This window comes from Daktulosphaira vitifoliae, unplaced genomic scaffold (genome assembly GCF_025091365.1).
Source record: "Daktulosphaira vitifoliae isolate Bord-2020 unplaced genomic scaffold, ASM2509136v1 Scaffold_1, whole genome shotgun sequence".
Classification (NCBI taxonomy): domain Eukaryota; kingdom Metazoa; phylum Arthropoda; class Insecta; order Hemiptera; family Phylloxeridae; genus Daktulosphaira; species Daktulosphaira vitifoliae.
In genome coordinates, this window is record NW_026099572.1 from 29708872 (window position 1) to 29736763 (window position 27892).

At 26.0% G+C, this 27892-nt stretch overlaps 2 protein-coding genes and 3 non-coding genes across 8 annotated transcripts in view; 2 read left to right on the plus strand and 3 right to left on the minus strand.

Moving 5' to 3' along the window:
* Positions 1-27892, plus strand: part of LOC126895201 (GTP-binding protein Rheb homolog) — a 146211-nt gene that overhangs the window by 45973 nt on the left and 72346 nt on the right. The window lies entirely within an intron of this gene.
* Positions 12339-27892, plus strand: part of LOC126895187 (NAD kinase-like) — a 29173-nt gene continuing 13619 nt past the window's right edge. Inside the window, exon 1 of one of the 3 annotated variants that reach the window (XM_050666775.1) lies at positions 12339-12595. In XM_050666775.1, coding sequence (XP_050522732.1) covers positions 12465-12595 — 131 coding nt within the window. In that variant the 5' untranslated portion in view covers positions 12339-12464. Of the gene's footprint in view, positions 12596-23572; positions 23783-25244; positions 25378-27892 lie in introns of those variants that run through there. The other 2 variants (XM_050666777.1, XM_050666778.1) reach the window with 2 other exon arrangements.
* Positions 20806-20896, minus strand: Trnay-gua (transfer RNA tyrosine (anticodon GUA)). Its single transcript is given in 2 exon segments — positions 20806-20841; positions 20860-20896. It is a non-coding gene; the product is annotated as a tRNA-Tyr (tRNA).
* Positions 21887-21958, minus strand: Trnad-guc (transfer RNA aspartic acid (anticodon GUC)). Its single transcript has one exon. It is a non-coding gene; the product is annotated as a tRNA-Asp (tRNA).
* Positions 25717-25787, minus strand: Trnag-ccc (transfer RNA glycine (anticodon CCC)). Its single transcript has one exon. It is a non-coding gene; the product is annotated as a tRNA-Gly (tRNA).

Below are 27892 nucleotides of genomic sequence, written 5' to 3' on the forward strand. Positions count from 1 at the left end.
AGTCAATGTTTACTTGAAAAGTGGTAAACAGACTAACCATCTCCTTTGAGTCCATTTGTTAGAAAGTAAAAAAAAATTTTCCAAGGTTATTTGAATGATGGTTAAGTACCATTGTTGTTACTAAATGATTCAATCTTCTATTACACCTTTATACAATCACTATTCTTTTGTAAATTTTGATTCTTGAATTTCACTTTTCAATTTATAAATAGCAAATGATTAAATCATTGTATAATACTAACATGTACAACCATTTTAATTATACTCGCTAATACATCATAAACAAAAAGACAATCAATTATCGTTTTCTTTTGTTAGATTATTATTTTTTTTATTTTGAGTGTCTTTTTAAAAGAGGTTAAGCAAAATAAAAAAAAAAGAGTGGAGAATTTGATATAGATTTGAGGAATGCAGACGTCTAGAAACATTTTCAAAAATTGAATTGAAAAAAATATTTAATGCGGAGGGGGGTGATCTTTTAAACTTTTTTGTACTTAGGTTTTTCGTTGAATTTTTTCAAAAAATATACCAAAAGAAAACTTATTATGTGTAATATATTCTATTAAAATTTTATTAAGATCAGTGGTTTTTAAAAAAGTTATAGCAGTTTCAAAATTTTAAAAATGACCTTTTTTACAGTTGCGTTATGTTTTTAGATTTCTAAAATTGAGAGGATTTTTATAACGAACAGAAAAAAACGCATGTCATTACAATACTATACCCAAAGAAAAACCTCAATCAAAATTGAAAGAGAAATTTTATCAAGGGTTTATGATAATGTTTTATTAATACAAACAAAATAACTATTCTTATAAATAATTATTGTTCAAGACAAGAAAAAAAAATATCATATTGATAAATATATCATTGATTCAATAGTAATGATATATTTATCAAATTGAACAATGAATTTATTATATAGATCGAGGTTTTTCTCTGGGTGTAGTATCTTCATAGCTTTGTATCGAATTTGAAAAAAAAATGCACTACAGAATAACTTGTAGAAATACAAGTTCATTAGAATTTAATAAATTAGCAAATTTTTCAATGAAATAAAGATATTATTGATATATCTTTTTTGTTTTTTTTTTATACATATTTTTCTCGATTATCAATCATAAAGTATTTTTACAGTTCAACACTTATATCTAAAAACGAGTGATTAGTGGAATGAATAGAGAAGATAGGATAAGGAACGAACATAGAAGAGGTAGTAAAGGTTTAGTGTCAATCGTAGATAAGATGAGTGATAATAGACTTAGATGGTTTTGTCATGTTATAAGGAGAAAGGAATCGGAAGCTGTGAAAACTAAATCTCAAAATTACCCTACCATAAAAAATGACACGTTCAAAATATTTTTCTATATTTTAAAACTGCTATAATTTTAATTAGCATTGATTCTGTTGAAATTTTTTTAGAATATACTAAAAACAATGAACTTTTTATGAAATTTCATTGAAAAACCTCAGTTCTAAAAGGGTTTAAAAGTAGCCACCTAACCAATCAAACATTATTTTTTTCAAATATATTTTTTTTGAAATAAGTGAGTCCTCAACCTATATCAAAATAAAGCTATTAACGTGTACCACAATATTATGAAAACGATTAACTATTGATAACATAGGAAAATTGTAAAAAAATAAAAATTTAACAAACTTCAAAAGGCTGTATAAATGGAACTACTGAATAAAAATGAGAGTTTGCGGTATCAATATTTTTCTTTAAAACATATCAATAAAATGGCTATATTTAAATCTTAAAAAAAATTTTAATAAAAAAATTAATTTTTAAAATATTTTTTGGAATTCTGAAAAGTAACATAAAATATATTTTAAATATAGTTCAATATTGTAAAAATTTATCAAAAAAAAAAAATATAAAATGTTATGTAGATCATAAGTAATATGAGTGTTAGTGAGATCTGTTCCATTCTATATACTAGGAGGAGCTTGATTAAAATTATTTGGTAAAAATAAAATCTTTGGGTAAACTTTAGTATTTTCGATATATTGTAAACTTCAGTAACTATCACGAATTCTAAGACACTTTATAAATATTTCTATAACTTATTTGATTTAATAATATAATATGTAAAAACAAAAATATATAATTTAAATATGTATTCAATATAGCTTCTTTAAATTATTTATATTTATATGGCTTCTTTAAATTATTTACATTTCTATGGCTTCTTTAAATTATTTACATTTATATGGCTTCTTTAAATTATTTGCATTTCTATGGCTTCTTTAAATATTAGCATTTCTATGGCTTCTTTAAATTATTTACATTTATATGGCTTCTTTAAATTATTTACATTTCTATGGCTTCTTTAAATTATTTATATTTATATGACTAAAATATTTGTTGTTATACCCTACTGAATAATTGTTAAATAAAATTAATTGTTATTAAAAATATTAACGATTTTAATAAAAAAAATTTGTAAAAACAAAAGCTAATCGCTGTAAAGAGAAAAAAATCGAAATATCTATTTAATTATATACAATACCATTTGAAAATTTAAACTTAAATATTTTTGATTTCTAATTACATAGAATATCATACAAATTTACTTTTATTATTGTTTTTATTTTTTAGCTTCGATGCGAAGCTGAGAAGGTATTGGTTTTACTAAGATGTGTTTTTTTTTTTTGTGTGTGTGTCTGTTACCACTTTTTCTCAGCTCTCACCGAACGGATTTCTTTCAACGATACGTCAAAAGATCACAAATCGTATCTAGTCAAAGACATTACCCTCAAAAATTGAAAAAAATTCCCTCGTTCCCCGTAAATGGGGGAAACCTCCAAAAAAATTACAAATTTAAAAATCGCTAATTTTCGAAATATTTCCAATTTTTTTTACTAAAAACTGCCGTAATTTTTTCAAAAATGAACATATCAATATAATTTTTTTTTATAGATGCTTGATGTCTTTATCTATCATTTGATATATTTTATTTGTAAATCTGACACTTAACCTGCCCACAAGTGGAAATTTAAAATGACAACTTTTTCAAAAAAAATTAACTTTTTCAACTTAACTTTTGAAAATATTCCGGAAGGTCTGACACTTTTATATATATCTTAAATTAAAGCTAATGTAATATACTTTATTATGGTAAAAAAAAATTTCGGACTTTATTTTATCTTCATGGTGAAAACAGACATTAAACTTAATAAAAAAAATACGATTTTTGTAAAAAAATTCTTTTTTATATTTTTAACTTTATAATGCTATAACTTTTTGAAAGATGTATGGATCAATATAATTCTTTTTTTTGTAGATGCATGATGTCTTTACCTATCATTTGGTATATTTTTTTTATAAATCTGACTTTTTACCTGCCTACAGGGGGGGATTCAAAATGACAACTTTTTCACAAAAAATTGACTTTTTCAACTTAAATTTTGAAAGTGTTCCGGAAAGTCTGACACTTTTATATATATCTTAAATTAAAGCTAATGTAATATACTTTATCATGGAAAAAAAAAATTTCGGACTTTATTTTATCTTCAAGGTGAAAATGGCTACCAAATGCTATTATTGTGTGAAAATTCTCAATTTTATTTTTTACATTTTTAACATTATAATGCTATAACTTATTGAAAAGTGTATTGATCAATATAATTTTTTTATGGGAAATACTATTTTTTAATAATCTCTTTTTTATTCGACATACTTTGTCTTAATCAGGATATTAATAAGGAACTAGCAGTTTATGAAGCTTTTGGAATAATCCACCAATTTTTTAAAATTAAACACTATCTAAAGATTTGCATCGAAGCGTTTTTTTTTGATAGTGATTTTAATCACTGTCAGATATCATTATACTTGATCCAACTATGCCACGTGATCACTGTGCCGCGACCCCCCTGTGCTGGGGTTCTTTTTTTTAACAACACCAAAAACGATACTAGTTTAATTCACCTATAACATTATAAATAAAGTATAAAGTATTGTGCATGACGTTTAATTTAATTTGATGACTTAGTATTCATTAAAAATAATCATGTACTTCTTAATTGAAATTACAACAAGTAATAAACATGTAATAAGACATATTTTTCTGTTATTTACAACTTTATTTTTTTACAGAAACAAGTTTTTTTTTTTAGATCAAAACTTAAGTAATGAAAATTCTTATGATAATTAGTTTATATAATAATATTCATAATTATTACTAGTTGAAATTTAAAAACAGAAGCAGGTCCGTGACGTGTTTCCGATGACAAAACGCGTTGTGACTAAGAATTTAATTTTTTAAAAACATTGTATTCAATAATAAAAACTCGTTCTAGTCAAATAAGGGTCAATGGGTTTTAAAAGTCATAGTTCATACTTTAATAATTAAATCAATGTTCGTATAATATTTAAAAAATATCATTGAGTTGATAATATGGATTTTTAGTTATTACTAGAAAGTATTTAGAAGTAAAACATGTTTTTCCACCAAAATATATTTTTAATGATCCATTCAAAAATCTCTTCAATATTTATTACTTATAAAATGTGTCATAAATACTGTTTTATACATGTGTTAAAGACTAAATTTTGAAATATAATTAAAATGAATATAAAAAAGACACGTGCATGCATTTATATGTTAATTTTAATTTATAATTAAATAATTATTATTAGTTGAACTGCGGCTAATTCGAAACAAATTTAATGTATTAAACTGAATACCATATCAAAGACACATTAACATATTAATTTATTTCAAATTTGTATTAGGTATTTTTAATTGACTAATTAAATTTTACTTCCACAAATACACTAATGTCATCTTTGAAGAGTCGTTTTTAATTTCTCTAATGATCTGGTTGTTTCTGTTATAAGTTTTTTAATAGAACCATTATACATATTGAATAGATTGTTATCTCTTAAAACAAAGTGTAAGTACAGTGATTTATAAATAAATAGCCGTCTTGGGAGCGCCGTTCAAACTCGGATCTCGTTGTAATCTGCAGAATGCACTAAATTCAATGCGTCGAAAATTAATTAGATATCTAACCTGTCAATATCTTAAAAATAGATTAACTGTAACATGTACAGAAGCCAACCGTAGAAATTATTGCGCTTCAACAAAATACACGTCAATTAACATATGCATTAAAAATATATGTTCGCGAGTTGTTCACAGTAATGGTGTTAAAGAATTAGAAAAAATAATGATAAACTGAAACATTAAGGAAACGAGTAAGTAGTCTGTCAAATACTGTGTCTGATTAATACAATCACCGCAAATGTTTTACTTAATATATTACAATAGTACAATCTATTGTAATATATAAGATATCTATTTAAGTCTAACAAACCACATCCTAAAGTTAGTTCCGGTAAATATCAGTGTCGACATTTACTGAAAAACTACACCGGAATTATTTCTATTTACCCCTCTAACAAAAACAAATGAAAATAATGCTCCACGAAGTTCTTGATTAAATACAAATTTAATTGAACCTTAATATATAATCAGAAATATTTTGGATAGAGTAGTATTCCAATACATAACAATAATATTTTTTAGAAAATTAAAAAAAATAACAAATTCACCTTTAGTAAAATCTAAATCATTAAAAAATAACTATTACATGCTCGGGTCTAAAAGAACCTTATCGCCAAGAATACTATAGTAAAAAGGTTTTTATCAGTAGATTGATGTAGGTTTACACGAATGAACTAGAAGTTAATCTCGTAAAAACTTAGATTATGTTTTCAACATATTGACAATTTCTTTGGTAGTTACATAAAAAACCATTTTTGAAATTGAAGTTTATAGACCAAAGACACAGATTTATGAGTTCAGTTCAAACGAACAAAATGAAATTGACTTTAAGAAAGTAATGTAGCGCTAAAAAAAATTATGAAAAAAAGGTTAAATCATTATTTATTTACGTACATCACTATAAATACTTAGTAATTAAAATGAAATACAGTATATATAAATTATGTGGTACTAAAAAAATGAATTTTAGGAAAATACGTTAAAATTTTTAGCACATAATCTCTGGACGCATTTTACTCTAAAAACGAAATTATGTTCTACGGTATGACTTAATTTTGCTGGTATTCTTTTCAAGTGCTACAATTTTAAATTACGAAAAATAATAAGTAATATTTTTGCCTTTATGAAAAGAGAAAACTGATACATATCATGAATGTTTTAACTAAACAAATCTAGCGTACGTCATGTTTAGAAAGTACATTCGTTAATGGTAAAAACAATTATTTTTGTTAAAACAGTTTTCGTTTTATTAATTAATACTGAATATATTATCGATAAAAAATGTACAAGAATAATTTTTATCGTTAAATTTATGGCATAATTGAAATTCACAAAATTGTTAATTTGTTTACAGTGCCATTGGAATAAATTTAAGTTATTACCTTTTCATAATACTAATAATGAAAATACTCGACAAAAATGAATAAATTAACATGACAATTCCTTAATAGGTACGCGTTTTGTGAAAAATTTTGATGAGCACATGACAATATGACAGAAAATTAAAATCTTGAATTAGTCTCAGTAAATTGTTCAACTCGTGTGATGTATGGACGTACATGTAGAATACTCTCGTAATTGGACCACGCGCCGTAGTGCTTTTCGGCTGGTGAGTGAAAGTCTAAATAGTTATCGTGTTCGGTTGGGTATATACGGTGGCGGCAATGGTGTGCAACGTTTGTCACACCCAGTTGGAGATGGATTCATTCGCAAAGCATACGAGTATACGACATGAAGTATACATTTATATGCTATGCACACTCGTTTGATAATAGAGAGCACATAGAAATTGAGATCTGAAACGCATAATAAGACGAACGATCAGTTAAACACATTTAATTATAACGATAACAATAGTCACGGATGATGGAAATTTCATTACCGTTGAAGATGCATGTCTTTAATTTTCACCCAATCAATCGTTGGTCCTGATAAGTTTATCATTAAATTAATTGTCAACTGAAATGTACACTCTTAAATATTCATACGGTGAGAATCGTATCTTCTATTTTTTTTTTCTGTAATTACTATTCGAGTGTTTGTATTCAATTATAATCAAAAACTGGCGTGATACTAGGACAACATGCATCANTTAATTGTCAACTGAAATGTACACTCTTAAATATTCATACGGTGAGAATCGTATCTTCTATTTTTTTTTTTCTGTAATTACTATTCGAGTGTTTGTATTCAATTATAATCAAAAACTGGCGTGATACTAGGACAACATGCATCATCTCATTCCAAACAAGAAATATGTCATAATTGTGATCAATATTATTCTCGTTTCCCTGTCAACGATAACACCTTTAATTATGTTTGAATTTAATTCAATTTATAAGTGGAATAATTAACGTTCTTTGTAGTTTGATTCGGCACGATCTCGTAAAACAATATGATCACGAAACGATAATCAGTATTGTTTTTTAAAAGTTGGGGCCAAAAGTCAAGCTAAATTTTCATAACCTACTAGAATTATAGTAGACAACAACAGCTGTGCCTTTAGAATTTTTATTTTGAAAAGTTTCCAAGTTTGTAACTTTTATTGAATATGATATTTAATACATCGTGAGCAGATAAAAAATAACCTTTAGAAATAATTACAAATATTTTGTGAAATTACTGATCGTAAAATATAAAATCTTTCCCATTTTTATAAATGTTAAACCTTTAAAACACAGAAATATACATGTGTTTATAGATATAATAATTTAATTTATAGTAAAAAGCAACTTATTAATTTTATGTTTTTCTTGGAACGATTTATTCGAAATTTCACTATTTCTATTTAATATCTTCTTAATACAATCGTACTTCCAATTTTTTAAAAGAAGTGTACATTTTATTAAAGCAATAAGTTTCCCGTCGTGTTCATGGATTCATTCATAAAAATGGATTCATTTTTAGACATTTTATTTTTTAGAACATGAAACAAAACCATTACCTATTAAGCTGATATAGTATTTTTAATTATTTAAACGATAATTTGTAAAAATTTTTGCAGGTAAAAAAACACGCATTTACAAAGGAAAAACGTGTATAATTGGCAATTGTCAAAACACAGAGCACACCCTTAAACAAAACAAAATTACATCTAGATATACGAAGCTGTAAAACTTAAAATATTGAAATCTTAAAATACTATAATTTAACAAAATAAGCAGAAAAAAATTTCATCAATTAACAACAAAATTATTAAATTATTCTGTTCCGATGTATCGCTTTTTAATTAGGACTAAAACAAATTATCCAAATATAACACTGATTACAACAATAGGCAAAAATTGAAGTGACCATAGGTTTTTTTCTTAAAATCAATTAAAATTAAAAATTTTAAAAGTTTTATAATTAAAATTAATTTTTGAATAGTGAATGACTTTTTTTTCTCTTTTAACTTGATTGGTTTATCATAACCCACTCAATTACTTGCACAATAAATAAAATATTGAAAAAAAATTTAGATTTCTTTCAATCGCATATAGTTCTTGATTGATCAACTAATAATTACTTTTAATCAATTATACCTTGTAGGGTTCTCAGCTTTTTTTTTAACGGCAACATATACATTTAACTAGCTTATAATATAGATAATAATCTTATTAAGAAAATTACTGGTCAATGACAAATTTTGGATCAATATCTCTGTCGTTATTAGCAATTTAAAGTAAAAACTGGATGTGAGGAGTGTTATTTTTATGACTAATCATTTCCCGACCGTACTCTTCATTCTACCAAGGAATAAAAATGCGAATAACTTCTAAAGTACTGTTCCAAAAGTTGTTATCGACCAGTGAGATCTTAATTAGATTATTTCTTATTTTATAAGCTAGTTAAATATGTATGTTGCCATTCAAAATAATAAAATTGAAAACCCTACAAGTTATAAATGATGATTCTAAAAAGTAATTATTAGCTGATAAATCAAGAAATATATGCAAATAGAAGGTATCAAACCTTTTTTTTTTTAATATTGTATTTATTTTGCGAGTAATCGAGTGTTTTATAATAACTCTGTATATAAAACAACAATAGTTTTTGAAGTTTTCTAAAAAACAATGTATTTTTTTTACCTCTCCCAATTTTTAATACAAATTTTATACCTTGAAACCAAAAAATAAATAAAAGAATTAAAATTAAAATAAACAAATCCACTTATAAACTAAGTATAAATTATTTCAAATCATTAGACAAAAATAAATAAAATTTTTATGTCTTTCAATTATCATTATGACTTGCGTAATGTAAAATTTAAGTAAAAACCTTAAAATTAACAATAATTTTAAAATGATTTATTATTAAATGTCACATTATTTTTAATAATAAATTTTAATGTATGTAATGACTTTTCAAATGCCTAAAATAAAAGAAACTACAAGTAGTGTAATATAAAATGAATTTTATCTATCATATAATAAAAAATAAGAATATAATTTCGAAATTCAGCCGTTATTTTTAACATATACACCTCTGCTAGTTAGTTTGCTCTTACTCCTGACTTATAAAACCATTTATCTAAATATATGTAAGCATTGCTATATAAAAAAAAAAAATGTATTTCAAATAAAATCACGTAAAACTAGTGATGCTAAACCAGCGAAAATGATTTCTCATTAAATTATAAGAAATTACCTAGTTTTCAACTAAAAAAAATTTTAATTACTATGCTACCTTAGAGGATTAATGAATTAATATTTTCACCATATAAAATTCAACCTTTTTGAAATATGTTAAAAACTATGCTGTTAACTCAATCTTAATGTAAAACTGTATTAAAAAATTGTCATTTTATATAGCTAAAACTAAACCAGTAATAAAGTAGTAAACTGGTAACTATAAAAAAAACAAAAGTAAGCTGAAATATATAGCTAATTAAATATGCATAACTTTTTAACAAGACTATTTCTAAATAACCTAGGGATTTTTATTATTAAATGGGTATTCACTGAACTAATTTTTGGCAGTCTAGCCATTGTTCATAACAAAAAATGATAAAAAATAGTTTGAGTTTACAATTATATTATAGTTCATGAAAATCTTTAATTTTATTAATGATTAGTTAAATGTAAAACTTTCCAAAATGTATAGGAATATTCACTGGTGGGCAGAACAAGATGTTTTAAACAAATATGTATTGGAAAACTAATATTTTCAAACCTTTTGGTTAATTGTATTTTTCTAGTATAAATTTGATGAGTTTTTTATTGTGATTTAATTTAGATTTGTTCACAGGTTGGGTTGAACACATTAAAACATTAGCAGAGTTGATTAAATTCAAAATATACGCCAGGAATTAAACAAATTATATAATTTTAAAATGTCTCGTTTTGTTGTATCAGAATAAACTTTTTCATCTACAGCAAAAAATAAAGATTAAAACTTCCTAGCCTCCTAAACATTATTATTAAAAAACCCCAGCACAGGGGGGTCGCGGCACAGTGGTGACGTGTCATAGTTGGATCAAGAATAATGATATCTGACAGTGATTAAAATCACTATAAAAAAAAAAACGCTTCGATGCAAATCTTTAGATAGTGTTTAATTTTAAAAAATTAGTGGATTATTCCAAAAGCTACATGATCTGCTAGTTCCTTATTAATATCCTGATTAAGATAAAGTATGTCAAATGAATAAGAGATTATTAAAAAATATTATTTCTAATAAAAAAATTATGTTGATCCATACACTTTTCAATAAGTTATAGCATTATAATGTTAAAAATGTAAAAAATAAAATCGAGAATTTTCACACAATAATAGCATTCGGTAGCCATTTTCACCGTGAAGACAAAATAAAGTACGAAATTTTTTTTTCCATGCATTATTATTATTTTTCATCACATTAGCTTTAATTTAAGGTATATATAAAAGTGTCAGACTTTCCGGAACATTTTCAAAAGTCAAGTTGAAAAAATTAATTTTTTGTGAAAGAGTTGTCATTTTAAATCCCTCATCCGGGCAGGTAAAGGGTCAGATATATAAAAAAAATATATCAAATGATAAGTAAAGACATCATGCATCTATAAAAAAAAATTATATTGATTTGGTCATTTTTGAAAAAGTCATGACAGTTTTAAGTAAAAAAAATTGAAAAAATTTCGAAAATTAGCGATTTTTAAATTTTTAATTTTTTTGGAGGTTTCCCCCATTTACGGGGAACGAGGGAAATTTTTTCAATTTTGAAGGGTAATATCTTCGACTAGATACGATTTGTGATCTTTTGACGTATCGTTGAAAGAAATCCGTTCGGTGAGAGCTGAGAAAAAGTGGTAACAGACACACAAAAAAAAAAAAATAATAAACACATCTTAGTAAAACCAATACTTTCTCAGCTTCACATCGAAGCTAAAAGGAACTATCTGATGGTAGTTCGTTATAAAGAAACTGAGGTAGCTGCATCAGATCTCAACAATTAGGGTACTGCTATGATTTTGGGAGCATATTAACCGAAGATACATTAAAAAATATTTTACATTGAACAAAATTTTCTGTTAAAATCAACAAATGCGTTATAAAAATACGTACAATAATAACTTTTTGTTAAATGAATAATTTAAAATTAAATTATAACAATCACTTATATGAGATGTGAAATGGTTTGTAAAAATGTATACAATTATAATATATAATAGTTAAATGTATTTATAATAAATTAGTTCTATAGCAAAATTGTATAAAATTGTTTTAAAAATATATATATTTGTATTCGTGTATATTCAGAGTTTTAATTTTTCTAATTAGTGGAAAAAGTTAACGCGTAATTGTTCAAAACTTGTAAATAAACTGTACAAAACTACAATTTCAAAAGTTTTCGCAGTTTATTTACAAGTTATCATTAGTTTTTTTACTATTCTCGAAAAAAAAAATTGAGAATCTTATATCATTTTATCATTTTTTTTTTTTTAATTTCACAGAGACTTCCAAAATCTTTTCATAAAATGCTTGCGAAAAAGTCACCAATTAAAACTGCCCTTATATCACACCACTGCCCTAACATAACAATCGAAAAACAAGAAAAGTGTTTTTGAAGCTTCAAATATACTGTAGTCGATCTGGAAACAAAATAATTAAAAAATGAATTTATAAAATGTGTAAAATTATAACTGTTCGTAATAAACAAAGAAAAAAACACCTTTTCTAATTATTTTCTACATAATAATGTGTCGCTATCTACTGAGTAATTGAATTGCATAGCCCAGTTGCAAGCAACGGCTTCTATCCGGACAATTACTACAATGGATTATCGTTGGCGGCGGTGGCAGCGACAGACACCTTGAACGCTGTTTAATAAAAACATACAGCGGATTCTGTACCGGCTTAGTGCTCCACAGTCAGTGGCAACCCGGTTATTGTCTGTAACGGATTTTCCGTACAGAACGACCCTTAAGGGTTTAAATTTGAAAATCTCGTTTTAGTAATTTACTTATTTGTTAAAGTGATCCGATCGACTATAAATATGGACGAGGGAACTCTACACATGGCAAAGGCCATGGTAAACATGAGCATTCAAGAGCAAAACGACAAAAGGCCAGTTATGCTAAAGAAGACGGTGGTGAGCAAAATGCAAGAGAAAATTCAAGGATTCAGGTGAGTTTTCTGACTGCAACTAGACCGGTCTGCCTAACCAACGTAAACTAGTCAAGTGTGCATTTATAACGCGGTCCTTAATTATTTTAATGTTGACATGTCTTTTTGAGAAAAAATGACAATAAAAAAGTCCACAACCTTGACACACATTTGTTCCGAGTGATGTGTTACAGGAACCGGTGGACTGGCGAACTTGATTTTATTAAGAGAAATGTAATATTGTACATTAACAAATAGTACGTTATTTTTCATAACAGTTGGTCTATGTGACAACAAGAACTGCACAATTGTAATGGTAATTAGAACGATTCATGTCACATACAATACAAATTTATTATAATAACGACCAACTGGGGGGAGATGAACTTATCTCTCGGGGTCAATATAATGACGTAGCTCGTAAGAATAGAAATTTACAAAGTTTATTTAAACACAACTTTTTATAAGTCGATTAAATAACAGTAAATCTCATTTGAAATTCTTTGAAGAGTATTTCGTTAATAGTTGTGATAAGTTTTCAACCCCGTTAAGACAAGTTTTAAATTAAAGTGATTGGTATAAATGTAGCTAATGGATTTGCATTGTGCCTTAATTCCAACGGACTCAAGTACTTTCTGTAATTCGATAAAGGACAAAAATGTCGATAATTTCTATAAAACATTAAATAAAAACATAAATTTATTAACTACAGATAGGCCACTTGTATAAGTTTTTCAGTGCAGTAATACATAAAATTAACTATGTTATAATAATGATGTAATTTTTATTTAGTGTTATTTCATAATCCCTTTAAAACCTAGAACTTAACCCTTAATGTCCCACTGAGCTGATAGGAGATCATCTATAAACAAGTTCGACAAAATATATTATCAAATATTTTTATATCCGATGTTCGGGTAAAAAATGCGCGAGTTTTACAATTTTTGCTAAAAACAGCGACACGATAATGTGTAAATGCACATAAAACACATTGGGTTAAAAAAAATCAACTTACGTTAAAAAGTTGTATGATAAACTTCTTCATGTACTCTCATATATTATGATTTTAATGAGGTTTACGTAAATTAATGTTAAGAAATATTCTCTGACATTCTTATAAAAACTACGCAATAATGATAATACAGACGAAAACTCATGAAAGATCCCTAAATCTTTGGCGTTAGATAACTCGAACACGAAAACATAAAAATAAATATTGAATAATGTTAATGAATCAAAATATCTTGTCACCCCATTATACCCGAAGACTTAATTTTGTTTTTATTTTTCATCAAGTATTTAAAAAACTATACATATTATAGTCACTTCCACGGTTAAACTGCTCAAGTCGTAGGAACGAGAAATGAACATACCATTTTTACATAATAAATAATAAAACTCTTCCATAATAACTAAAAAAAAAAAAAATTTTATACTCCACGGACATTTAAATATGTGACGACATTTAAAGATAGCATTTCTAGAAAAATATCAACATTTCAATTTACGAGGTTTTCCATAGGCATTTTTGATATTATGTCATTGTTATATTGATATTAATTGTTAAAATAAAAATTTACATAATATAGAGAAAGTTAATTTCCATCACTAAATGGAATACATTATTTTATGATACACAATAATTTATTTTATGCTCACTAACACTTTAACATGACACGTTAAACACATTATATTTGTAACATTTTCGATTAAGTTCTGAATTTATTAAATTTCATAATAAATCTTTAATAGTCTAATAATTTCAAAAACAAACAATGTTGGAATTCATACCCACCTGTTTCCAAAATTCCAATTAGTAAACAACGAATAATAAAAATAACGAAGGAGATAATGAAATTACACGTCCCATTTAAATAATGTATGCCTATGTCCCAAGAGCCAAGTATGGATTTCTTTTTAGATTGATTGAAAAATCAAGAAGTTTGAAAAATTTTAATTTGCGACAACTATATGATTTAGGAATAAAATTTCATACTCGGAAAAACAAACTAATGCAAAATAAAATCTAAGTGCAAAGAAAATCTTCATTATAATTCTACTTAATATTATTATTTTATAGCTTTTCATTAAGTAACTGATTTCTTTTTTAACCCTGTAATGTAAAAGTTGGTGTATGTATCCCTGGGGCCAGAATTACTAAATTAGTCGATATAAAAATGTTATTTCATTTAAATAAATAACTTCTGTAGACTATAAAGAAATGAATTATTTAATAAATTACTTGTTTAAAAATAAAATTACCTTCCTTTAGATGGTATTTATTATTCGTAAACTTTAGTTAAAAAATAATATTAATAATAAATTTTACTTTCATTCGATAAGCTTTAAAATTTGACTAAATACTAAAAAAAATAGCCTTATCATCAATTTGTTTCAGCTGAATTAAATTTAATAATTATTTATATTTATTAATAGTAAATATAATTTATTAAATTATATACTGTCAAACAATCAGCCGTTAATTTTTGCTGATTTATTACTCGACTCTGCATAACTTTTAAGATTCGATTTTTCATAGTACAAGGAATGCCATCACCCTTTTGAATTAATTCACAGAGAGTTAATGTTTTATAGTATTTACAAAACAAGTACATTATTCGTAATATAATTTAATGTTTATATTGAATGGTATTTTACTGAACACTAATATAAATAACTCCGATTACGAATTAAAACAAGTTTTAATACTGCAAACACTAAAAAATTAATTGAAAAAAAATCCAAATAACTCTGTTCCCTTCATATTAAAGTAGTTGAGTGTACTTTATTAGTATAAAAATCTATAGACATGAGATTACAATTTTAGAATCTGGCAGTTTACAAAATGCATTTTAAGTTTACATTTATACAAATTAATATAATAAAAAATATATATTAAACATTAATTTAATATGAACGCTGCTGATGAAGTCACACCTAATTTGGAATTCGCCTATTTTTATTTATTGCCGAAGTACACGGGAAGTATTGCAAAGTTATTGTAGTGTCAAACACTATTTAATACTTAAATAATAATTAAAAAACGACCGTAAAGTAGTTTATTATATGAAAAACATTTAGCTTCTCACGGACGACCACTAATTTTGCAATTTACCGGCGGTGCTGAAATTTCGTTCTATTTAATAAAAAAAAGTATCTCAATACAAGTCGATTGAGAAATACAACAATTCGTGACGACTGTGTGTGTATTGTACAGAATATCCACCAGACTCGCGATCTACAGAGACAAAGGTCAAGTTTACGAGGCGTTCGCGCCCGCGTCGTTCGAACCGCCTCAACAGACAAGTGCAACTATCGCAGAGAAAGACATTACCACAACGCGAATATCACACAAGCGGCTTCCGAGACAGCCTTGGAGGAGTTCTTTTTTTTTTCTTCGTTCTCCCGGACTGTCTTTTACTGAAAATGCCAAAAACGATATTTATTATTGTTGTATTGTGTCTATACTTCTTCGGCACGATATGGGCGTGTCGGCTTTAACACGGCAACGTGATCGGAATAACCGACAACTACCATTTACCTCAACTTGTCCACTCTAAACGTTTCAACCGAACATAATATGCTTCACGATTTCTATGCGTATATTATACTGTTTCTACTTAGTCATTGACGGCAATATGCCTTATAATTTGATTGATATCGCAAAAGACCCGCCTAAAATCGACTCTTGACACACCTCAGTCAAAAATCACGATTTTTCATTATACGCGCCGGTAAACGTTTTGATACTTCGACAGGGTTTCTATTATCGTGCACAGGTTCACGTGAAGATCAAACCGACCAAAATGATAACGTCTGTTTACATATTTCCGAACTAATTTAATGGGCGTAACTCAAGAGGAAGAAGCACCGGACTTCTTCAAGGAAGCGGTTAAAAAGTTTACAGCTCTTAAAAAATGTTTACTGACTACTCCAAAATATATGTTTGCTACGAAGAAGGCTCATCCCTCATATTCATTTTATTTGATCCTTACTTATAACATCAACCCAATTACTATCGATAATTAATATCACGAATAGTGTTATCATTTATCACGAATTAGTTCAATATTGTTACACATTTTTTAAAATAGTAATTTTTCGCCGATGAAATTATTCTTCAACATCAGAAATAACATGACCGTGTAATTTTTCATTGTGTTGAAATGTTTGCGTTACGCAAAAGTAAATGCAATGTTCAGATAAAAAATTTAATTTGAAACACTTTTTTTATAAGAGTAAATTTTTTTAGTATCAGTAATATTCCACACCTTTGAAATATCTTCCTCTCTTTCTTTAAAAAACATGAAACGTTGTTTGAGTTGTCCATTTTTAAATCAACTCTCGACCAATTGATTTTACTTTTTCTTGAAAAATTAGATTGTTGTTATTAAAAAATTGGACATACGTCCTTTTAAAACTGGATATACCATTTACTTTAAACAATTACTATAAACTAAATTATGTTTAATTTACTTATATAGATATTTTTAATGTAGACTTTTAAGTTTTCAAACACAATTTTAACACACGATACAATCGATTTCTATGCTTATATTGACTTTTGTAAAGATAACAAAACTTTTCAACACACTTAAATCGTTCATTAGCGCCACTAAATGCATAGTAAGTAAAATATGAAGGCTTTTTTTACACCATAAATAGTATTTGAAGCTAATGCTTATTACAAACCTCAACAGCTAATAAAGCAATAAATTACAACAATAGTTGGACAACTAATTCATTTCTTTTAATACCAATAACACAAATAAGGAATAACACAGTATGAACATATCAATGATAATTTGTCTGTGTCTTTTAACTGCACCAACTACGCCTTACGGCAACAATATGACACATGATAAAGATAATGACAATAGTTAGTTAACTCTGGAAAATTGTACAAATTTTAATTATAAGCTTCACTTGTATTATGTTAATTGGTGAGTATAAAAATACCTACCAAGGAAAATTAGCGTCTCAAAAAGCAGAAATGAATATAATATCTAACTATTTGAACTAAATAATTGTTTAATCGTGAAGGACTAAAATGTTTATTGTTGTTTCTGTAAAATACTGTACACATACAGAAAAAACATAATCTCTGAAATGGTAAGAGTTTCATGGATCTAATAGTTGCGTTATAAAAAATTAACTTTAAGGTCAATGATACAACTGAAGTTAAGATCAGAATACTAATTAAATCACCTGCATTAAATTATCATTAAACGTTCTTAGATCATCGTATAATAATCTAAAGTTTCGGGCTTCTTTTAAATTTTTACTTGTTTTTTTACAAGTTTTTAAGTGTACACAGGTTTTGCATACTTAACTGACATAATTTTCTTGATTGTTAAAAAAAATATATTTATATATGGTTTAAATCAAAAAAATTATGTTGGCTATATATGCATAATATCATGTACAATTGAAAAGTTATAAAAAAAAGATTATAGGAGAGAGCTATTTTGTTTATTTTTAAAGGCCATGTTGTAAAATGATAGTGTATGAACATTTTTTGTATTTCATCTGTTATTCTTTATACCATATCAACTATTTTTTTTAAATTTGCTTACACTATAATTTTACTAAATTAAAATAATCTAAGCATTGCAAAATATTTACATTGTTCGATAAAACTCTTTTTAAATATAATAACTTTCAAAAAGTAAACACAATACTTTTTCGATGTTGAACCTTTTAACTTTTAACAATGACTAAAAATTGGAGCAACGTTAACAGTATAATTTCAAAAACTACATAACTTTTTAATAATTTCTCTGACCTTAAAAAATTATTATTTATGAACACCGTAGGGCAAGGTTGTTTACTTTTTGTCTAATATGATTGTGCTCTATATTGTAATTTTACATATTAAATAATAGCTGTTGAATAATTTTATATAATACGTTTATTGTAATATTTGTTTGTTAAAAATAATCTTTTCTCTTGGTTATTATTACAAAACATAATCATGTTTTATTTATTATCCATGAATAGATGCACGACCCTATTTCAAGTACACGTTAAGTATTGTATTGAAGATTCAAGTCAACCAATTTTCATAATTAATAAAAGTTTGATTACAATAAAGTGAATATGAAACGACCTTTCCGTAGTAGTTATAGTAATTAATATAAAACTGTACCAGAAGCAAAATTAAGGAGAAAAATCCCCTCTCATCACACATTAAAAATTAACATGGTTTAGATAAAATGTTTCATTTGATGGGAATGAAGTGAAAAATGTTCTTATGTAATTTACCTGTCTAAGAACATAACCTTAATTACGCCACTTAATTGAACCACACTATATTTAAAAACAGTATCTCAAAATTAGTACAATTTCAAAAATAATGATGACACAAGGGATTCATAAAAGCAATATCCCAAAATTACTATTATTTGATTAGTTAACGACTAACTAAAGTGTATAACTTTATCCATTCTAAATGATACGCAATTTGGAATGGATATAACGAAATATTTAAATTTATGTTTTTTTTTTTTTTTTACAATAAATTATAATACGTAAATATTATATAGATTTAATATAGTATAGATTTAATCTGACAGTGTTTAAAATCACTATCATATAGAACGTTTCGATGCAAATCTGTAGATAGTGTTTAATTTAAAAAAATTGGTAGATTATTCCAAAAGCAACATGATCTCCTATTTCCTTATTTATACCCTGATTACAAGTTTTATGATTTATAAGTGCAATATATGAATAAATATTTATTATAGCAATGATATATACTATGAAATTGATATTTGATAATTTAGTATAGTAATTTTTACGGAGAAATTATAAAAAATTATAAAGTAGTTATTACTACTTGGCAAACGTATATAAAAGATGTAGGTGTTGATGCAATACATAAAAAAAAAATTGTTAATTATAAATAAATTTACTGGTCTACAAGGAATTTTCATCTACCAAAATATACTTTTCTAAACCCATTATTGCGCCGATTTCAAATCTGCAATTAGAGTTTCGCATATGGCCTAAATAATAACAAAATTATTTCTAATTAATATAACGATTATTTATGTTTAATTATTAGGTACACATGAATAATTAATAAATAAATTTTAATTAAAATAAGTTGAAAAAGTTCTACTATCTATACGCATTTTTAAGTTTTGAACCACCCCTGTATAAAGAGAAGTGGTCCGATTAAAAAAAAAATAACCCAGCACAGTGGGGTGGTGGCATAGTTGGGTCCAGTATAGATGATATCTGACAATGATTAAAATCACTATCATAAAAAACGCTTCGATGCAAATCTGTAGATAGTGTTTAATTTAAAAAAAACAAAATTTGTTAAAATAGCATATTTTTGAATATGGTAGCCATTTGCGCATAGAAGATAGGTCGTCGGGACAAATTTTTTTTTTTTTATTTTATAGTACATAAAATAAGCTTTAATTTGATATATGTTTAAAGGACACAATAATTCCGGAATATTTTCAAAAATTAAGTTGAAAAAGTTATTTTTTGTAAAAAAGTTGCTATTTTAAATCCCCCCAATGAGCAGGTTATGTGATAGATTTTCAAAAAAATGATATCAAATGAAAGGTAAATATCTAAGGTTTTAGTATAAAAAAAAATTATGTTGATTTGTTGATTTTTCAAAAAGTTATGGAAGTTTTAAGAAAAAAAAGTGAAAAAATTTCGAAAATTAGCGATTTTTTAATTTGTAATTTTTTTGGATATTTCCCCCATTTGCGGGGAACAAGGGAAATTTTTTCAATTTTTAAGGGTAATGTCTTCAACTAGATACGATTTGTGATTTTTTGACGTAATTTTGAAAGAAATCGGTCCAGTGAGAGCTGAGAAAAAGTGGAAACAGACACAAAAAAAAAACACATCATAGTAAAATTAATACCTTCTCAGCTTCGCATCGAAACTAAAAGTTAATTTTGTGTACAAATTTTACTACTTGAATCTTCTTCCGTGTATGTAGATGACAAATGAGATTTCAAACAAATATACCTAATTCATAATTTAATGGTTCTACCTAAGGTATTTCTTGTAAAACTTGCTTTGATTTCTTAAAAAAGTAGGCAGCTTGATTCAAAAAAGGAAAAATAGATCGAAATTTGACAATTTTATCAATTGTAATTATCCGAGTATTTATCTAATTACTTTATAAAATTAAGTAATATAACAATAAAGATTTAAACTCTGGATTGTAATAAAAAAAAAAAATAACAAAAATTACTTCCTTCGGGCCGGATTTGAACCAGCGACCTATGGATTACTGAATTATCATCACACTACAGTCCACCGCTCTACCAACTGAGCTACCGAAGGCGATGGCAACTCACACAAAACTCATGTTATATAAAGTAATGTTCACAACACTACATTAATTTCATAACAAATATTACAACGCCATCTAGCAAATAGTTTTTTTAAATTACACTGTTTCTGTTTTTACTTGCTAGAATGTACTCTATACAAACATACATTAACATTGTAGTATCAAAATTGAAACATAATTACATTAAAACTTAGATATGCCGAAGATCAAAAAACATTTTTTTCGACTAATCCAGGTTTTCAAATTACTGACATTTCGAATTATTAAAATTTTAAGGAAACAAATTCGACTTAATAAGTTTTAAGAATTTTATAAAATCATATTTACATTTATATCACTTAAGACACACACAAGTAACAGATCCATTTCTCTACAATTTTAAATATAACGAAGTTACAAAAGTATTCGTATTTAGTGCGATAAATTTAATTTGTCACTATTAATTTGTCGAGACATATAGGCTAATTACTGTAGAAAACCTCAATAGTTAAAATAAAATATAAATAATTTCTTTGAATTATCTATAGTTTTCGACTTATCGAAATTATACTAGATTACGAATCTCCTTTAAAACTAAATGAGAACTTATATAATTTAACTTATAATACGAATACAAATTTATGATGAAATTCATATTGTTGTAGTTATTAAAATAAACAACTTTTTATATTAAGGCTTCAAATCTCTCATTATATAGTCGTCGTTATATTAAATAGTACGTATCTTAAAAATTAACAAAATGCAATATTTATCAATAATGATAAAAAAGTTTTTCTTAACATTAATTTAATAATTGATCATCCTGAAAACCTAAAACAATTGAGATACACTCAGTATCAGTATAAATAATATAATTCATTTGTATTAAAAACATTGAAATAGCAGAAATTTATATAAATAATAATTTTTAATTAGATTAGAAAATGGTTATGTTATTTGAATATTTTTATGTAAATATAAAAATATTGCAAAAAATTTTCCTCCCCGGCGGGGAATCGAACCCCGGTCTCCCGCGTGACAGGCGGGGATACTTACCACTATACTACCGAGGATTGTGATTATATGGTTTATTTTTATTTTATTTAAGATGACGTTTTAGAATTATATTCATATATTTATTATACATGTATATTAATTTATCATATTAATTCAATACACAAACAAAGAAACAAAATATCATCAACTATATATATATTATTTAATATATTTCAGTGTGAATAAAACTTTTTCTATAGTAGATCAAAATATTTTTTTTTAAAATAGACAAATATTATATTGTTTAATTTACCAGTTCAACTAAATAATAAAAATTAAGCCTTCAAGTTACAATAAATTATTTTCATATTGATCTTCACTTCAATAAAATTTCGTCAACGATCAATTGTATCTTATTTATAGTTCTATAACAATAAAAATGTAATTATTCGCATTATTATTATTATTATACTATTACTAAAAAACTATTATTATTCACAGTAGTATTTATAAAATTGAACGTCAATTTCTATCACCAAAGACTTATGGGAATAGAATTTGATTTTAAAGGATGAAACTTTTAATAAATACAGTCCTTAAATTAAATTTCAACTTTTTATAGAATAGATAATATATAAAAAAATATTTTAATAATGTTAACCAAGACATAATTAATGAAACAAAAACTTCATTTAGGTAAAATAAAATTATAATTGGTATCTATCGGCAGTGGCGTATTTAGAAGGAGCACATGGACGGCATGTAACCATCATTGACAAGATATGCTGATAAGAAAATGTTTGATGACATTTTTTATAATTTGTTCAAAATGTGTACAAAAATTTTCATGGTATCTTGTCAATTAAAAATGTTTATTTGTGCACCCCCTCTCCATTAATAATTTCTGATAACGCCTCTGTTTTATAGGTATGACCCAACAGAGTATTAAAGATTTTTAAACGTAAAATTTCACTAGTCAAAATTTATTCTCATCACTTTTGAATGAGAAAAAGTTTAAATAGACCACATAATTTTCAACTATCTATGGAAATTTCACATCCAAATTCTTGAAAACCACGCCAACCAAACTTCTACTTTTTATTTCTATTAAATAAATTTCTATTTTATTCTCTTATCTGACAATAGTAGTACTTTGTCTATATACACGACTACCGCGTATTAAACTAATGCAACACTAAAAACTATGAATTTTTTTTATCCTTGATGATAATATTTGAAAACAATCCGAAGGTCTTATTTTTGACATGTCCACCTCGGTGTTGACTCCTGTACAGAGAAATCGTGTCTTCTAGGTCGCGTCTCCCTGGAATGTGATAATTTGCCGTTGGTCGGCTTCGGAGAGAATTCAATTTTTTTTCATCGCGCATAATATCATAATAGAGCCATACATCAGTATTCATCGTTTAATATGCATATAATAATGTATCCAATACCTTTCTCTCCGAGCAGTGCAGCCAATAGGTATACTTTCTTCAAACAAAACTTGATAGGTAATACGGTAAATACAATAAAGTTCTCTGAAGGAGGGGAGATGATCGACAACTCAACTGGAAACTGGCCATTTGTCCCCCTGTTGATTGAATAAAACTACTCTGCCATGAATTGGTGCTACTTTAGATGAGCTTTCACTCCCATTAATAATATACACGTTGTCGCACTTGTCACTCGTCGCGCGTGATGCTAGTCTTACAAATTATCGTTTAACTTAATGGATAATGTGATCGCATGTAAATCGTTAATATACTAAAACACATACTGTGCGTAGAAATGAGTTCATCCCCAGAAAGTGGAGTAGGTTTGGAAGACCCGCAAATAGCTGACGAAAAGTACTCATTAGAAAACTTAGACCTCGATGAGCTTAAAACCCTCGTTTCCATGTGGTAAGGTATTTTGTAATAAAAACGTGTAATATCGTGTCGAGGGAATAAAATAACTATATCCCTCAATCGGATACGTGAAACTCAAATCTTAGAAAAATCATTTTTTTAGTTTTAGACCCAATTCATAGAAAACTCTAAGGTGCGCCACCGAAACCGTTTTTATATTTTTTAATTTAAAACCAAAATTACATTAAATACAATTTCAACAATTTTAATTTGACTAAATTATCTTTTTATATTCAGCGTAAAAACCAATTTATAAATGTTTTTATACTTCTCAAAGCATTAAACTAAAAGTTACATTCCATTATTGCATTGACTACTCAGTGACAAGGTCTTCTAAGATAAGATTCATACAGAAGTTTTACACTTCTGAACTAATTGCCTAGGGACAATGTAGTGCTGCATAATAATTCTAAAGAGCACACGCTAAACTATTATTACATAATTTTTAATACCAAATATATATATTTTAAATAATTAGGTAAAATTTACGTTTAATTTTATAGTTTGAATAGATCTCAAGTGTTACATCGATTTTTTTTTTAAAAGTATATCATATAGTATATGGTTTTTTGTTTACATTTTATGGTTTAAGTTATGAAATATTTATTAAATATTCAGTTTTGAATCCAGGTGTACTTTAGGATACTACAGCTCTCAACTATTTTTTTTTTTTAATCAAATTTTTTGTAATAGTAATTTTATAAAATTATAACTAAAAATATTTTTTCTAGTTGTGACAATGCACTTCAAAAACTTTAATAGTGGAATGATTTAGAATAGTAAATAATTGCCTTCCTTGTATTCATTTTCCTAATTTTTATAAAAAAAATTTAAAGAATTGAAGAATTTAAAACAAACATTTAACTCAAGTTATATAGTAGTAATTTATTAGATGCCACCCCAGATCATTTTATACAATCACCAGACTGTTTTTTAAACAAAAATAATAATAATAATAATAAGTAAATAAATCAAATATGACGATTTAATTTTATTTCATAGTAATATTCTAAAATCATACTCAATATAAACTGTAGCACTTGTGTGTATATTAATACAGAACACAGTACTGTATTATTGTTTACATTGCGTTAAATAATATGATAAAAATAATTATTATCTTATTTTAATATTGCATAAAATATCAAAAATCTCTTAAATTAATAAATATATTTAAGATTATGGTAACTAAATTTAAATAATTACATTCACGTTGTAATAGATATGACTACTTAGAGGTTATTGATTTTAATATCATCTGTAATTTTTAGAAATAATTACCTATCTATTTCATCATTACATTATTTATAATATGGTTTTTTATTTATTCGCTATAGTTCAAGTAATAAATAGTGATATAAATATTCAAATGTAAAAACACTCGGCTTAAACTCTATCACAATGTTTAAATTACATTAAGTATAAACATTTTATCATTCATTTCTGATAAAGCGCCGTACCGAAGTAGCTGTGTTATAACGTGTTTTTTTTATTAAAGTAATGCGTACAAGTGTTATAACGATGGTCAGGTTTGCCGAAACCCGGTGGAGGAGGAATGGGATTAAGATAAAGACACTCGTAACCAATAGGTAAATAATGATTATAGTAAAATTCATTTAGGTATAAATAAGTAAATAATGTAGTCAATCTTCATTAAAATTAGATAAAAAAGTTATTTAATATATTTAAAATTTCCGAAGCATATCTACGCACATTATATCTACCATAAATGAACAAAACTTTTTCAAGTAAAATAACATTATTACCATAAAGTACTTTTTATGTTTAACACTCAATCTCATAATTAACAAAATACTTAATAAATTATTTACAATTACATGTTTCCGGACGTATCATACATCCTATGTACGAGATCTCTTGTATGTACACGACTTTAAAAGTTATAAAGTAATTATAGTAAAAAAATATGCACCGCCCGGGAATCGAACCCGGATCGCAAGAATGGGAATCTTGCATGATACCATTACACCAGCGGTGCTCCCGGTGTGGGTGGCATAAAACTTTTATATTTAAAGATATTGTTTTGAACGTTCCAAATATTTATAACCAATAATAATAAATTTAAACAATTAATAATTCTTAATTAATTATAAAATATCATCTATTCAATGTATAATATATAAAATAAATCGATTTAACGATATAATCAAAAAAAAAAAAATTGTTTTGATTTTTTAAAATATAAACACCTTACAAGTTCGATTTAATATTATGAAATGATTTTGAAAATATAAAGTTTATTAAAATATTTTCTTTTGGTTATTTAAGGAGTAGAGCAAAAAAAAATTATCTTGATTATTGACTATTATTGATTTTCTCTTATGAAAAGAATTTACTACAAAACCATCAACCATACGACCATAGTGTAAATTGAAAATAATTTTTTAATAACATAATCACTCCCAGACAGAATTCGTATCACACAACATGGAAATTAATTTGAAATTAGTATAAATTATTAAAGTTGTAAGCGACGACAATAGTCATCGCTTTGGCATCAGTAGAGGCATCAGATATCCATTGAGACCCTCTGGAGAAGTTCTCAATGGCGCAACCGCTTTTAGAATCAACTTGGATCATAAACGTTGCCTCATCATATGAAAAGTAATGGTTAAGTTATAACCACTACTGATGCAAATTTGACACTGAATTCCACATTTATTTGTTCTAAATTTGTTCTGATATTGATTATGAGGGGGAACGAACGATGCAGTAATCTGACAACGTGAGATCATTTTATTTGAAGACGAATTTTTTCTCAATACTCATCTTGTTTTAAAAAGTATAATTTTTCCAGTAATTTACGAAATATTATAATCTGTAAACTTACAACACATCGTTGTTTCAATCTTGAGAATAATCGCAAAAACATACTGAGCGCCAACGCTATCTTACGATGACGATAATGACTATTAAAAAACTTGTATGCTGTTGATCGCGTTTGCCGTTTACAAATTATATTTTGCCGCTACGCTGCGCATTAGAAACCATATTACAATGTTGTTTTTTTACCACCATTTAAATTTAATTTTAATTAATAATATTAATTAATTTCTAAACATTTTTAATTAATAATTTGGAAACTATACATTTTGTATAAAATACAATTATAATTTATGTAATTTTTAAAATTAAGCCGTGTTACATTATTGTTTATACAAAATACTACAAAAAAATTGAAATTCACGAAATTGCCCGTGTTAAAATATAAATTGTATTTTTGGATGCCACATTCACTAAAATAATTTTATACATTTTTTATGATGTGAAAAATCCATGATTATTTGAAACATTTATAAAATTAACATTGATTTAATAACACTTCGTAACCTAACATTTTTCACAATTTTAATTTTTCCATAATATTAGAAGTATTAAACACATGTCAAATTATGAGTTTATATAAGAACCTTTAATTTTCTTTCAATGTTCTTAAAACATATTGCACAAAAAAAAACCTGGAATTTTTTCTATAATATAACACTTCAAATTAATTTAGAATTTCTTAATAAGTCTTAAAATTCTTACATGATTCATAACACCGTTTGTTGTTAATACATATAGTGTCATATACATAACATAAAACCAAATATATTTAACAATGTAAAATTTTAATTTAAAAAAAAAACAATTTTATATTATTATCATTTTTATTATACATGTATTCATTTTTTTTTTTTTTAATTCGCCCTCGAATAATTTTAATAGATGATAGTAAAGGCATATCAAGAAAAAAGAATAAAAGTTAATGCAATTGAAGAAAATAACAAAAAATATTTTGAGTATAACTCCTTCATGAAAAATATTTTAGCATGCCCTTGCTTTTCGGTATTATAGTCATATTCTTTACTTGTTTCTCCATAAATAATTACTCCCACAAACACAATCATATTAATGGAATTATTTTTAGTTAAAATTTTTTATCAACTAATTACTCTAAATACACAATTAAAAAAGACCAATTGATTTTGACGTTGTGGTCCCCTTAAATCTAATTATACCAAAAAATACTGATATCTAACATAAAATAAAAAATAGATGAGTTCAGTTGTGTAAACTAGATCTTTGNAATGAGTTCAGTTG